This window comes from Protopterus annectens, chromosome 1.part2 (genome assembly GCF_019279795.1).
Source record: "Protopterus annectens isolate FY-2018-M chromosome 1.part2, PAN1.0, whole genome shotgun sequence".
Classification (NCBI taxonomy): domain Eukaryota; kingdom Metazoa; phylum Chordata; order Ceratodontiformes; family Protopteridae; genus Protopterus; species Protopterus annectens.
In genome coordinates this window covers 928,364,448-928,377,011 of record NC_056727.1, presented here as the reverse complement: position 1 = coordinate 928,377,011, position 12,564 = coordinate 928,364,448, and the positions used below count along the sequence as shown (strand labels likewise).

Genomic DNA, 12,564 nt, shown 5'->3' with positions numbered 1-12,564 from the left:
CCCACATTCCAGGAAAATCCAATGTATTGGCAGACAGACTGAGCAGGACTATTCTCTCTCCTCACGAGTGGTCTCTGAACGAAACAGTAGCAGCTCAGATTTTCAAAAGATGGGGGATTCCGTGCTGCGACCTGTTTGCAACACCACGAAACACGAAGTGCAGAAGGTTCTTTTCCTTGACCCCGCGTCAAGGGGAGGCAGCTACGGATGCTCTAGTCCAACCTTGGCCAACAGGACTGCTTTATGCTTTCCCTCCGATTCCACTCCTCCCCAAAGTCATCCAGAAAGCTTCCCAATTGGGGTCCACAATGATTCTAATTGCTCCGTACTGGCCTCGTCAGGTATGGTTCCCCTACCTACAGAAATATACTCTGGATGGTTCTTGGATCTAACTCCGGACCTTCTGGTTCATCAGTCGGGACAACAGCACCAGTCCCTTCACACTTTGAAATTAACAGCTTGGCTCCTCCACTTCCGACTTTAGTCAGAAATCACACCTTGGACCCGGAAGTTATTCACATTTTATCTTCAGCCCACAAACCCACCACTAAGAAATTGTATCACAGTAAGTGGAAGAGGTTTGCTATCTGGGCTCAACTCAGAGGCTTAGACCCTATTACTGCCCCGATACCAGAGGTCTTGAAATTTTTAACATCCTTGTTTAATCAAGGATCTTCAGTCTCTACTATTTAAGTCCAACTAGCAGCTATCTTCAAATTTCACGATTCCATAGACCCACCGTTGATGAGCAGCAGATTATGTAAAACTTTCATGAAAGGTGCTGTGCTTTTAAGACCCCCAGTTTTTCATCCTGCCTCCGTGGGATCTTGATTTGGTTGAACCAGCTGCTACATGTGAGTTGAAATATCTGTCTTGGAAAACTGCCTTCTTAATTGCAATTACCTCTGCAAGAAGAGTTTCAGAACTTCAAGCCCTATCTATCAAACCACCGTACTTGATTTTTCACAAGGATAGAGTATCACTTAGACCTAATCCATCTTTTGTCCCAAAAGTTTGCTCTAATCTGTCTCCAACAATCTTTAGAGCTACCAGTTTTCTTTCCAAAATTTTCAAACAAAGCGGAATACACCTTCCATACATTGGATGTTCACAGGCAATTGCGCTTCTGTTTAGATAGGACTCAACAAATTCGGAAAACAGATCAATTGTTTGTGTCCTTTTCAGATAATAAACTGGGTAAAACCATCACTAAAGCTACTATTGCCAAATGGATCAGAGATTGCATAACTCAAGCTTATTCCTCTTCACATAAACAACTTACAACATCTGTCAAAGCTCACTCCACTAGAGCTATGGCTACCTCTATTGCATTCCATTCCAAGCTCGCTATTTCTGAGATTTGTGCTGCGGCTACTTGGTCCAACCCGCACACTTTAATTTCCCACTATAAATTGGATGTGGCATCTAAAGGACGAGCATCATTTGGTTCCACGGTACTCAGGAGTGTTTTCCAGTGAGCCACCCAGGATTTAAGTGCTAGGGACGCTGTCCCATCAGTCCGAATGTAGACGAGATAGGATCACATAACATCTTTTAGTTATGTACTCGCCATAACTTCAGATGTTTGGGATCCATCTCGCCTACATTCCTAATAACCCACCCTCCTTCCCCCTGCCTTGGAGATCAGAAGAGAGTGAACGGTTTGAGTTCTACTGTTTTTTTTTTTTTTTTTTTATCTGTCAATGTTATATAAGCAGTGCATGCGTGTGTGCATGTATGCGGACAAACTAGATCTGGGGGACTGGTAGTGGTGCACCCTGGGATATAGTAAGCTCAGCCAATAAGGGACTTCGCTCTTTGGCATAAGCGTGCCGAGTCTGAGCCGAGGATCAGCTCCGAACCCATCAGTCAGAATGTAGGCGAGATGGATCCCAAACATCTGAAGTTATGGTGAGTACATAACTAAAAGTTTTGCTCTATTAGGGGGATTAGTTGGTGTAATCTGACTGGTTTGTAGAATATAAGAGCTACAAATAAAACTGTTGCTCTCTGGGGGAACCTCAAAGGAATTAATTTATCCATGTTCACTGTGAGACTTATTTTGTCCAGTGTCTAGTCAGTAATCCTGATTGCCTCAATACTCAGTGTTGTATCTGATTTGTTTAGGCAGTCTTTTACACTTGATACTCGTACCACCTGTGTGAGATGCAGGTATTAACTGTTTGCCACTGTGCAGAAGGATGGAGCTCTAATTGCAACACAGATGTCTAGGGTTTGATTTTGAGGCCCTAGTACTGGAGGAGCATTTGGGGGGGGGGTGTATACTGTTCAACTGACATGTGCCCAGGGGAGTGGGGGGGGGGGCACACATTTATGGTGCAATTTTTGCAGTAGAGACCAGGGGAGGTCAGGAGGTGGGAGTTGCTTGCTGGCATACGTTCTAATGTGGTTGCTTGTTGGCACAAGTTCTCGTGTGGAAGCATCGACCCAATGCAGATCAGATCTTCCTAGTGGAAGTGAAGTATGCCTGTGGGTTGTAAGGCAGAAAGAAAAATACACCCATCACTACTGTTAAGAAGCAGAGAGGGATCAATAACTTCCTGTTCTCGTAATACTATTGACCTTGTGGGTGTAAAGGATCTTGAGTACAGTACTCCAAGGGAGGTGCACCAAGACATGGCTCTAACTCTTTATGCATGTGACAGGTAAGACTTAAGTGGCATTCTATGATTTGAATAGGTGTGGAAATTTCAGATCCTTGTAATTGTATGCCCTTGAATCTCAGCAGTATCTGTAAAGATAGTGTTTAAGTTTATGGAATGCATCATTACTGAACAGATCTGGATAATTTCTTATCCACATCATTTTTCATGAAAGACTGGACTTGTCTACTCAATCCACTTGATTTCTAGGAGAGGATTATTGAGGCCCTGGATAACTGTCCAGTTGTAGATCTGACCAAGGACTGACCTTATTCCCCATGCAGATATCGGTAAGATCACCAATTAGTCATGCTGTTTGGATAGCTAACTGCTTTGCTGACAAGACCTGAAAAGTTAAGGTTGTTGGAAGCTCCTCCATACAAAAGGTGGTGTCCTATAGGCCCTGTCATTTTTGATGGCGGGTAAGTGAGTAGGTTCTGCAGTGTAGTGGTTATCACGTCTGCTTTACACGCAGAAGGTCCTGGGTTCGATCCCCAGTGGAACTATTATGCCAGTGCAAGATAAGAAAATTAGGGTAGGCATGATAAACAATAACAGATTTGATTCCAGGAACCAAATTCATGGTTTGAGGTACATTTAAGGGGAGAGGTTGGCATAATGGTTAAGGTGTTTACCTTACAGACACAAGGTGCAGGGTTTGATTCTCATGTTGGGCAATTGGCTAGGCTTAAAATGTTCCACAAGGGTAGTTAGCCTAGTACTAATCTATGAACTATCTATGAACATATATCTACTTATCTGATGTAAAAGCAGAAGTCCTAGGACTGTGGATTAACTTTCCTGACTGCTACAAACTGGATGCTGTTAACTCCTCTGCTAGCATTTCAAGGCTTGATCAGATCTGTGCCCGGTGTAAATAACCATGGGCTCAAATGCCATGCCAAAAAAATGTAGGAAAATCCAACTTTCCAAATAGAATCCTAACTCCTGCCATGTAAAAGATGCCCTTTTAAAATTTGGGACAGTTGGAACATGGCACATTGCTACACCATGCTCAAGGAAAGGTTCACTGTAAACAGTTGGAACATCCTTTCCGTCTAGCACAGATAATCTGCTTTGTCTCTTCTGGGTCCAAGGAAGTCTTGGTCCCGCTGCATGTAGTCCTTGTATAGTCCTTATTGTACCTGTCATTGAATGCAATGCCGCTTTGACATTCATATCTCCAAACACCTTGCCTAGCTAGGGGGAACTTGGAGGTTCCCTAAAAGAAAAATTGGACTAAGATTAGTTATCCAGATAGACCAAATGCTTTTTTCATTATATTTCGGTTCTTATAGGTAGTTGTGTGGCAAATGGCAATCTCTGCCTAACCTTCCTTTAATGTGAAAGACACCTTTTTGGATCTTCATCTTCCCTAAATCTGGCAATACCCCAAATACCCACATCAAAAACCTCCATGTTCAGTGGCAAATAAGCAGGACCTGTTGTGAAGATATGTAACCTAACACATGACTAATTTTTCAAATAGACTCCTCTTGCGCGTCAAGCAAAGGAACACCCAAGCTGCCTTTGGATTCTGAGGTGTGCCATTGAGTATTGTGGTAGATATGATGATTTTGTAAATTTGCTCCTACTGGTATATTATGTAGTCACAGTGTAGCTCGAGGGTGTAAGGTTTGGCATTGATTGGTTTACCGAGGCATTCGGTTTTTGTGGTGGTTTAATTCTTGACATGTCCTTGTTCTACTTTCCTTACTTTCATCAAATTTTCTGTGTCCTATCACTTTTTGGGAGAAATCTGGGAAAGTTGTTTAATTTCCAGGTTAGCTAGCGAGTCTTGGGATTTCTTTCCACTCTAACAATTCTTTCAATGTGCTGAACTGAATAAAAGATTACTCATTTGGGTAGCTTTCCCCTCAAGTGAAGCCTGTTTCTGCTGTAGGTGCTCTTTCATTGATCAGCTCCATTTGGAAATTTGGGGGAACAGTACATGCAGAATGATGCTCGGTGGTAGTAAAGTATAGGGGAAGGAAGAAATTGGGCTGTTCATAAGTGAATGATAATAGTAAAGTGTCCTACATGAAGCGTGCTCTTATTTTTTTCCCTCTGTTAATGTATATGTACCTATGTCACTGTCTTAAACATTTAATAAAGTTCCTCTTTGGAACTGAATGTAGTAATGTCTCTTGTATCCTGTCCATTAAAGCAGCCTGATAATGTTATTATTATGCCTGAACATATTGTCCAGGTCCCCCCTGTTTCTCTCTCAAATTCTTTTAGATGGTATGTTATGTAGTAAAGGATATATTGAAAACCATTGTACAGCAAGCCACTTGGAGGACGACAAAGCAATCTTTAGTGTAAATAAGATTAATGTAACACTTTTTTTTTTTTTTTTGTCTTTACGACTTTAGAAAACATTTGGGGCCCTCTTCTTGTAGGTTAGTTGCTTGTTGAAGATGTATTCATCCTTGCTCTGAATTTAAGTAAGGTTTTAATCAGTTTTATTTAGCTGTTCACTGCGAGCCTGTCTGACTTGTCATGACATTTTGACAGGTCAGAATTACTTTACTGCAGTCTAGCATGGGAAATGCTTGTTGATTTAGAAGTCCTGACCTAGGTTTTTAAGTAGTTCCCATTAACTTGCTAATGTCAAAGTACATAAGCATTCTGAAACTGTATGCTCCTTCAAATTGATGCTGTGCTGAATTGCAACTTTATAAGCAACTTAGTGTTAGCTTGGCACGTCCTCCATGGTCTGTTTCTGTTATGATGTAAACTTTTTGAATTAGAATGCAAAGTATGTCTGCCTTGTTTTTTGTAATTAAAGTGTGAATTCATAGTTTAAGATAGAACATTGTTGAAAGTTGATTTAAATGACCTAGTGGTGCATGCGACTGAAGTAGCTTGTATAACATTTTTGGCATTTTTACTGTTACGGTGTATTGTGCCTCCCCAAGCATGATTTTCTCCTACTTGGGAGCAAGAGCTGCTAACACGAGGGCAGTTTCCCTGGTGCTTTTTGATGGAAGTAGTCTTCGCATCCACCCAATGCAGATGTTGCTGAAGTGGGCCCGTAATACTGACAAGCAGGCATGCAAACCAGCTGTAGAGCAGCAAAAGTTTTTTGTGACCTTGCTATGTTCGTTGAAGATGTTCTTAGTGTTTCACTGTTGGTCATTACATTTTGGTAATATGCTGGCAGGTTGCCCTCAGTCGGCCTGATTAACAAAGTATTGTGTCCTGCGTTGGTTGCTGTCCCTTCCATGACATCAGGTCGTCAGGGGTATAAAACATTCAGCCGATGCCATTACATCAGTCTTTCTTGCCGCACTGTGCCCAAAGCAGAAGCAGTTCGCAAGTGCCGGTCGGCCAACTCCTGAAGATTTTTGAGTTTCAGAACCGAAGTCTTCAACTAAAAAGCTAAGTACCCCGTTGGGGAAACGTTCCGATGTCCATAAAAGTTAATAATTGTATTGCTTGTGGGAAGCAAATACCTCATAAGGATTTCCGTTTGTACTGTTGCTTGCCTAGGCCCTGACCGCGACATACCTTGTTGCCAGTTCTGTGCTTTATTTAATCAGCCCATTATCCGTCGTCTGTACACTTTTGCTACTAAATATTTTGGATCACTGATTAATTATCCAGAAATGACATCTGTTGGCAAAAACTCAAAGAAAAAGACAGGCAGTTGAGGTCCAAAACTGCCGACAACACTTCTAAGCCAATCTCCAGTTCACCGGTACTCGGTGAGGTGCTTTTGCAGCCCCTGATACCCGCTGCCTCTGCTGAGACCCATTCGGAGTCCGGTATGCCACGAGATGCTTATTATGTAACCCGTGGATGTCTCTACATTGGATGGGTCTGGAGCCGCTGTGCAGGCACTGGCTTCTGAGGGGGGGTATTCAGGCCTACAGATATGTATATTAAACCAACATCATCTTCAATATTAAGGCCAAAATCTCGTTCTATGTCTAAAAAAACTGATGCCCAGGCCACATGTGCAGGCCCCTATGCCTTAAAAAAGTGATCAAAATGGCTGAAGATTTAATTACTCTAATCAGGGGTAGCCACCTCCCCCCCCCCCCCCTTCAAAGAGGCCTAGGGCTGAAATTGACTGAATCTTCTGAACGGGATTTTATTTCTTCTGACTCTTCTAATGAGCAGGATTTGTGTATACCTACTTATGAGGACTCTGATGCAGAGGATTCTATTCCTTCTGCTTCTCCCCCTGAGGATTTTTCTTTTGGGGAAACTTTACATACGTTAAGGGAATATTTCCAGTGGGAAAGTCAGGATTTTTCTGAATCTAAAAAGAGGCTTGGGGATTTTCTTCCACCGCATAGGCCTTTCGCTATACCTCCTGTTCTAGACATTGTTGATGTGTTTTCAGAACCTAGTATGGCTCCTGATTCTCTGCTTCCAGCTCCTTGTAAGCTAGACAAGATACTACAGGGTTCCTGACTCCCACAAATTCCTTAGCAAAAATCCTGTTGCCGATCCTGAAACCATTTTTCAGGGCCCCAAGGGCATTAAGGCTTCTATTGCTAAAAATCCTACCCCTTCTGATAGAGATTCCAGGGCACTAGATAGATGGTGCAAGAAGGTCCTATACTTCTGCAACCTTGTCAATCAGGGCTTTAAACTGTCAATTCCATATGCTAAAATATCAGCAGCATATCATGGGACTGCTTAAACAGAAAATGTTTATTTCAGACTGTGTGGAAAATAAAGATTTACAGGATTTATTGCATTCAGCTGAACAAGTTGGAAAACATACTTTGCAATGTGGTTTTGATTCTTTGGAGGCTTCTTGCAGGGCTGCTGTAACTGGATGCTCCTTTGCAACAGGCCAGTCTCTTTGGTAATAAGGCTGAAGAAGTTCTACAAAAGATGGAAGATGAAGCTAAATCTATGCAAACTGTGAAAGATTTCTTACAAGTGCAACCTCCAAGATTTAGTAGGCACTGGCCTACTAAGAACTGGTCCTTTCCAGTTCCTTCCAGAGCCACTAGAGTCAAAACCAGACATTCCCAAGGGACTTTCAGAACTAAGCAATGGGGGTGCCTCCTCCTCCAAATCTGGAAACAAGACCTCTCCCTATGGTAAGCAGTCTCAATGACTTTTTCCTCTAAGAGTTACCAAGAACTTACCTTTTTAGCTGCCCCTTTGGGGGGGGACTGGCTCTTCATACACAAAACTGGCAACTTGTAACCTAGGACAAATGGGTTTTAAATATAGTATCCCAGGGAATCAGATTTCATTTCCCCACGTTGCCAACTCCAAACGAATGGCCAGACCTGCCCCCAAATCAGTGGGCAGAGGCCCAGAAACAAGTACTTTCCCTCTTAAACATGGGGGCTATTCAACTAGTACCAGAAGAGGAAAAGGGACAAGGTTTCTATTCCAGACTTTTCCTGGTACCCAGAAAAGACTAATCTGTCTACTCAACACCTTTCTGGACATTCCAAAATTCAAGATGCTGACTCTTCACTAGTTACTTCCTATGCTATGCAAAGGTGCCTGGTTGGCAACTCTAGATTTAAGAGGCTTGCCTGCATATCCCAATCGAGGAATCTTGCAGACGATGCCTCCGCTTCAAAGCAGGCTACTTGCATTGTCAGTTCTCTGCACTGCCCTTTGTAAAGACCCTGGGCGCAGTAGATAAGCCAAAGTGCCTGACTCCAGTAGATGCATTTTGCAGGCAAAGAAATATTCAAATATATCCATACCAGGACGATTGTCTAATTCAGGCAGGAAACAAGGCCATTCTTCTAAAATATCTGGCGTTTGTAAAAAGGGTTCTAACTTGTCTAGGGTACACCTATGAAAAGAAATCACAACTGGCACCCTCTCAAAAAATTACATTCCTGGGTGCAAGCTTGAATACAACTGCCCAGATGGCTTTCCTTACGCCAGAAAAGCAATGTCATTTGGTGACCTACTTCAAACAGGTGGCCACAAAAAAACCCTGCTATCTGCAAGAAAAATACTGCAAGCCTTTGGGTTCATGGCCTCCTGCATTCTTCAAATTCCATATGCAAGACTGCATATGAGGAAACTTCAATGGTACTTAAAGTTTATGGAGTCGACATTGTCACAGCCTGGAAACAATGATTCCTTTCATTCCTTGCATGCAACTATGAGTTCTATGGTGGGCAGAGGCCTGCCACCAAAACAAGGGACTACCATTCATACCACCCCCTGCCGCCCAAACCCTAACTACAAACACATCAGACTATGCATGGGAGGCTCGTCTGGCAGAGAAGTGCATTCAGGGCAAATGGAGCCCAAATGAAATGCACCTTCATATCAGTCAAAAAATGCTATCTGTACAGAATGCACGGACAGCCTTCAAGGACTACCTTCATCCAGGACAACTAATGGTAAAGACCGGCAACACCACAGTTATGTGGTACATAAACAAGCTGGGGGTACACATCACTCTCTGCCTTTTCCCCTCTGCCTCTGCTCTCCAAACTTCTGCTAAAGGTTACAGGACAAACCAAAAATGATTGCTCCAGACTGGCCTCTCCAGCACTGGTACCAACTCCTATGCAGTCTGTCTCCAATCTTTCCATGGCACTTGCCTCCGACACCTTCCTTACTGTCTCAGCAGAACAACCAAGTTCTGCACCCTCGGCTCCAAACTTTGAATCTTGCAGCCTGACTTGTTGATGTCTTTCAGCTTTTCCCAGTTAGGGGTCCGCTAATGATTGGCAGTAGATTTTTACGTGCACAGTTGCCAGCTCTGACACAACCTTCAACGAAGGTATGCCCATTCACACGTCTCCACACAAGACGCTTTAGCTGAAAATCTAACAGGGCAACGTCTTACTGTGAGTCGACAACGCTACCGCAGCACCACCACCGCAGTTAATCTTGCATCCTGGCTAATCACTTAAATTCCCCTTAGCATCCCTCAGCAAACCTGTGATGGATGTCATTTTGTAGGCGAGAAGACCTAGTACTAGAAAATCTTATGATAAATGGAAAAGATTCTGTGCCTGGAATCAATCGGGATAAGCACAGCAGTGCCCAATTTACCTCAGATTTTGCAATAGTGAACTGAGATGCTTCACAAGGGCCTGACCCTTTTTAAATTTTTTTTTTCCCCATAAAAATCAATGCTTCAGCCATTTCAGCTCATTACAACACAGAACCTCCCTTCTCTCCTCCTCTGCTAAAGCAGTATCTCAGAGGGGCCAAAAATTTCTCCTTAACTTTGTATTGGAGAAACTCTCTCGGTCTCTCTCCCAAATGTAATGACTGCAACAACTCAACATCTACATTTATGGTAATCTCGTTTTGTCTAGAACTAATGTGCCCCCCCCCCCCCACACACACATATTGAAAGTCCTATCTTGTGATTGCACACGTGATTGTACATACTTTTAAATGCTTCTATGATTAGTCAAAATGTACAAACAATATTGTTTGAAATTGCCTTCAGTTTTGAGGATTCTTCCAAGTTAATTTCAGTACATGAAGTGCTTGGTGAAATGATCGCTATGATTTTTTTTTTTTGTTTGTTTTAACAGTGTCTCAAGTACAGAACCGATCAGGCTCAGGATGTTAAGAAAATAGAACGATTTCAAGTGCACTTGATGAGGCTGATGGTATCCAAGGAGTCTCGCAGTGCTGCCATGGATGTTGACTGATGATGCAGAAATTAGACTTTTTTTGAAGGTTTACACCAGGAAGACATGAAACCACAAAATTACCATGTGATTTCGTAAACTTTATTCAGCAACAGACTGAACATTTATCTTCAGGAGATGTTGCCATAATTTTTTTTTTTAGTTTTGCTTTCAGTGGAAAGCCTCTATTTATTTGGAGAACAAGCAAAGATTTATATATAGTACTGCATAACTGAATCTACATGTCTAGTAACAAGTAGAGCTCTTGGATCTGAGCACAGTACTCTTGTTTCTTAACGTAAAAAACTGTACATGTTTAGTTTTGAGGCTCCTGCACAAGTGATACTAAATTTGATGGCATGCCCTTAAAGCAGAGAACTATGTAGGGGGATGTGACAATGTAGTGCCTTTGAAGGAAGTGAGCTTCTTGATTTGGAGACAGATACTTGTCTTAGTGGGGTTTTTTGTTTTTTTAACAGCACCCAGATAGCGAGGATACTTTTTTATATTGAAATGTATATTTTTTTCTTGTAACCTATACTTTTTTCTTATCTACTGGATAGATGGACATTGGTTGAGCCTGTTTGTTATGTTAACAGGCTACTGTTATTGCTGCATGTGCTATGACACTGTGTTCTATTTTTCTGTTTAATGGTAGATCCTCACCCTTGGAGGCCATATTCCTCCTTGCTGTATGGCATGAATGGAGATTGTTACTGGGGATCTGCACTGCAGTGAATCAAGTGAGTTTTGCCCTCCCACCTTAGAACTGGAACATCAGTGTTTGATTGCTGAATAGTGTTGCCACTTGTTTCTGGGCTTTCTGCATGTTGCTTGATTTTCTGCCCATGTTAAAGTATTGGTGCTGAACATTTATGCATAATTCCAGAATCTGTTGGGCAAACATCTCTTCAGTCTATCTTTCACCATATAGTTTAGCAGTGTTTTGAATGTGGTGGTGGTGGGATCTGTGAGGACATTTTATTTTGATCGATTTATCTCAGGTGTGCAAAACCTTCCCAGGTAAGATATTTAAATGTTGCAGAAAACTACTGTAAAATATTTTGAATCCCAAATGGTCATTTTCAGAGGTTTTTATATAGCATTCAAAAATTAGCAGATTTCCTGCAACAGAGGAACCTCCTTTTAAGCGTCTGGAATGTTTTTCAGGTTGGATTTAAGGGCTGATGCAGCCATTTCAAGAAGTTTAATTTAGTTGCCACTTCCTTTGTGTAATGAAGCAAGTCTTTTCCCTTAACAGTTTTCTTTATGGGCTGTTTACTAGCATCTTTACTACAAAGCAAATGGGGGGGGGGGATTAAAATTTTGAGTGACCACATGCTGTAATATTGCATCTTTTCCATCTGTTTTCATGAAATGACAATCATGTGAAGTTCTAATTAATAGTTTTCATCTCATTTGTGTGCTACTTTTAAAAATTGGTAAACTGTCATATACATTTATAGAAGATTTTGATTCTTTATGGCATCAAACAAGGCAGCTAAGGATATTGTTAGGACTGAAATATGTTTTGTGTTTTGTTTGGGTGTTTTAATATCCAGTGTGTGCTATCTGGAGTTCTTGCTGATACATTTGTCTTGTCTCATTGTTTCTTCTACCTTTTGTAGGCACTAAAACAGTGCTTAGGGTAATGGGGATTTGATGTCTGAAATTAACAGGACACTACGGCATTTTTGTAGTTGATATAAAAGGGTCTAGATTACCACAGCAGTTGTACTGCGGAGAAACTTAAGCACCAACCTCAACCAAGGTGTTTATTCTAGTCTTAGCTGCTCCAGTGGCAAAAGAGCAATAGTGCCTCAACTATGGATCTGCTGACCTGGGTTCAAGTAGTTCAAGTAGAGGTGAAGTGTGAGGGGGGATGAAATATGCCTGTCCTGGGTGGAGGGGGTGTTGGTGATTTTTCTGACTTTAGTAGATAATAGTGGGAGGGTGATTAGCTGGTAGACTGTGGATGTGAAGCACTTGAGGAACCGGGCAACTAGCATAAGGGGACAAAGTGCTAGGCTATCAGGGAAACTTCATACACTGCTTAGTGGTGATACCCATATACCATATGTACTTACTGCAAGATGGACCATACAGAGTCATTAGGTGACTCTTGCATGTGACACTGAGCAAGTAGCTTAAGGTGTAAATTTGATGTTGATCTTCATTCATTCCTTATTGATGGGTGTTGGCTCTGTCCTCTGAACCAAGTTGGCCTTATAACAAGCTTGTGCCAGCCAAAAACTTTAAGAATTATTGTTCTGAAGTCTCTTTCCACAATTTCTTCCTTT

The 12,564-nt window shown here is 41.9% G+C and overlaps 1 protein-coding gene and 1 non-coding gene across 2 annotated transcripts in view; both read left to right on the top strand.

Annotated features, from left to right (window-relative positions):
* SRP9 (signal recognition particle 9) overlaps positions 1-11,729 on the top strand; it is an 86,355-nt gene extending 74,626 nt beyond the window's left edge. The window contains exon 3 of the mRNA XM_044059814.1: positions 10,166-11,729. Coding sequence (XP_043915749.1) covers positions 10,166-10,285 — 120 coding nt within the window. The 3' untranslated portion in view covers positions 10,286-11,729. The remainder of the gene's footprint in view (positions 1-10,165) is intronic.
* On the top strand, positions 3,097-3,169 carry TRNAV-UAC. The gene has a single exon. It is a non-coding gene; the product is annotated as a tRNA-Val (tRNA).
* Positions 11,730-12,564: the final 835 nt, after the last annotated feature.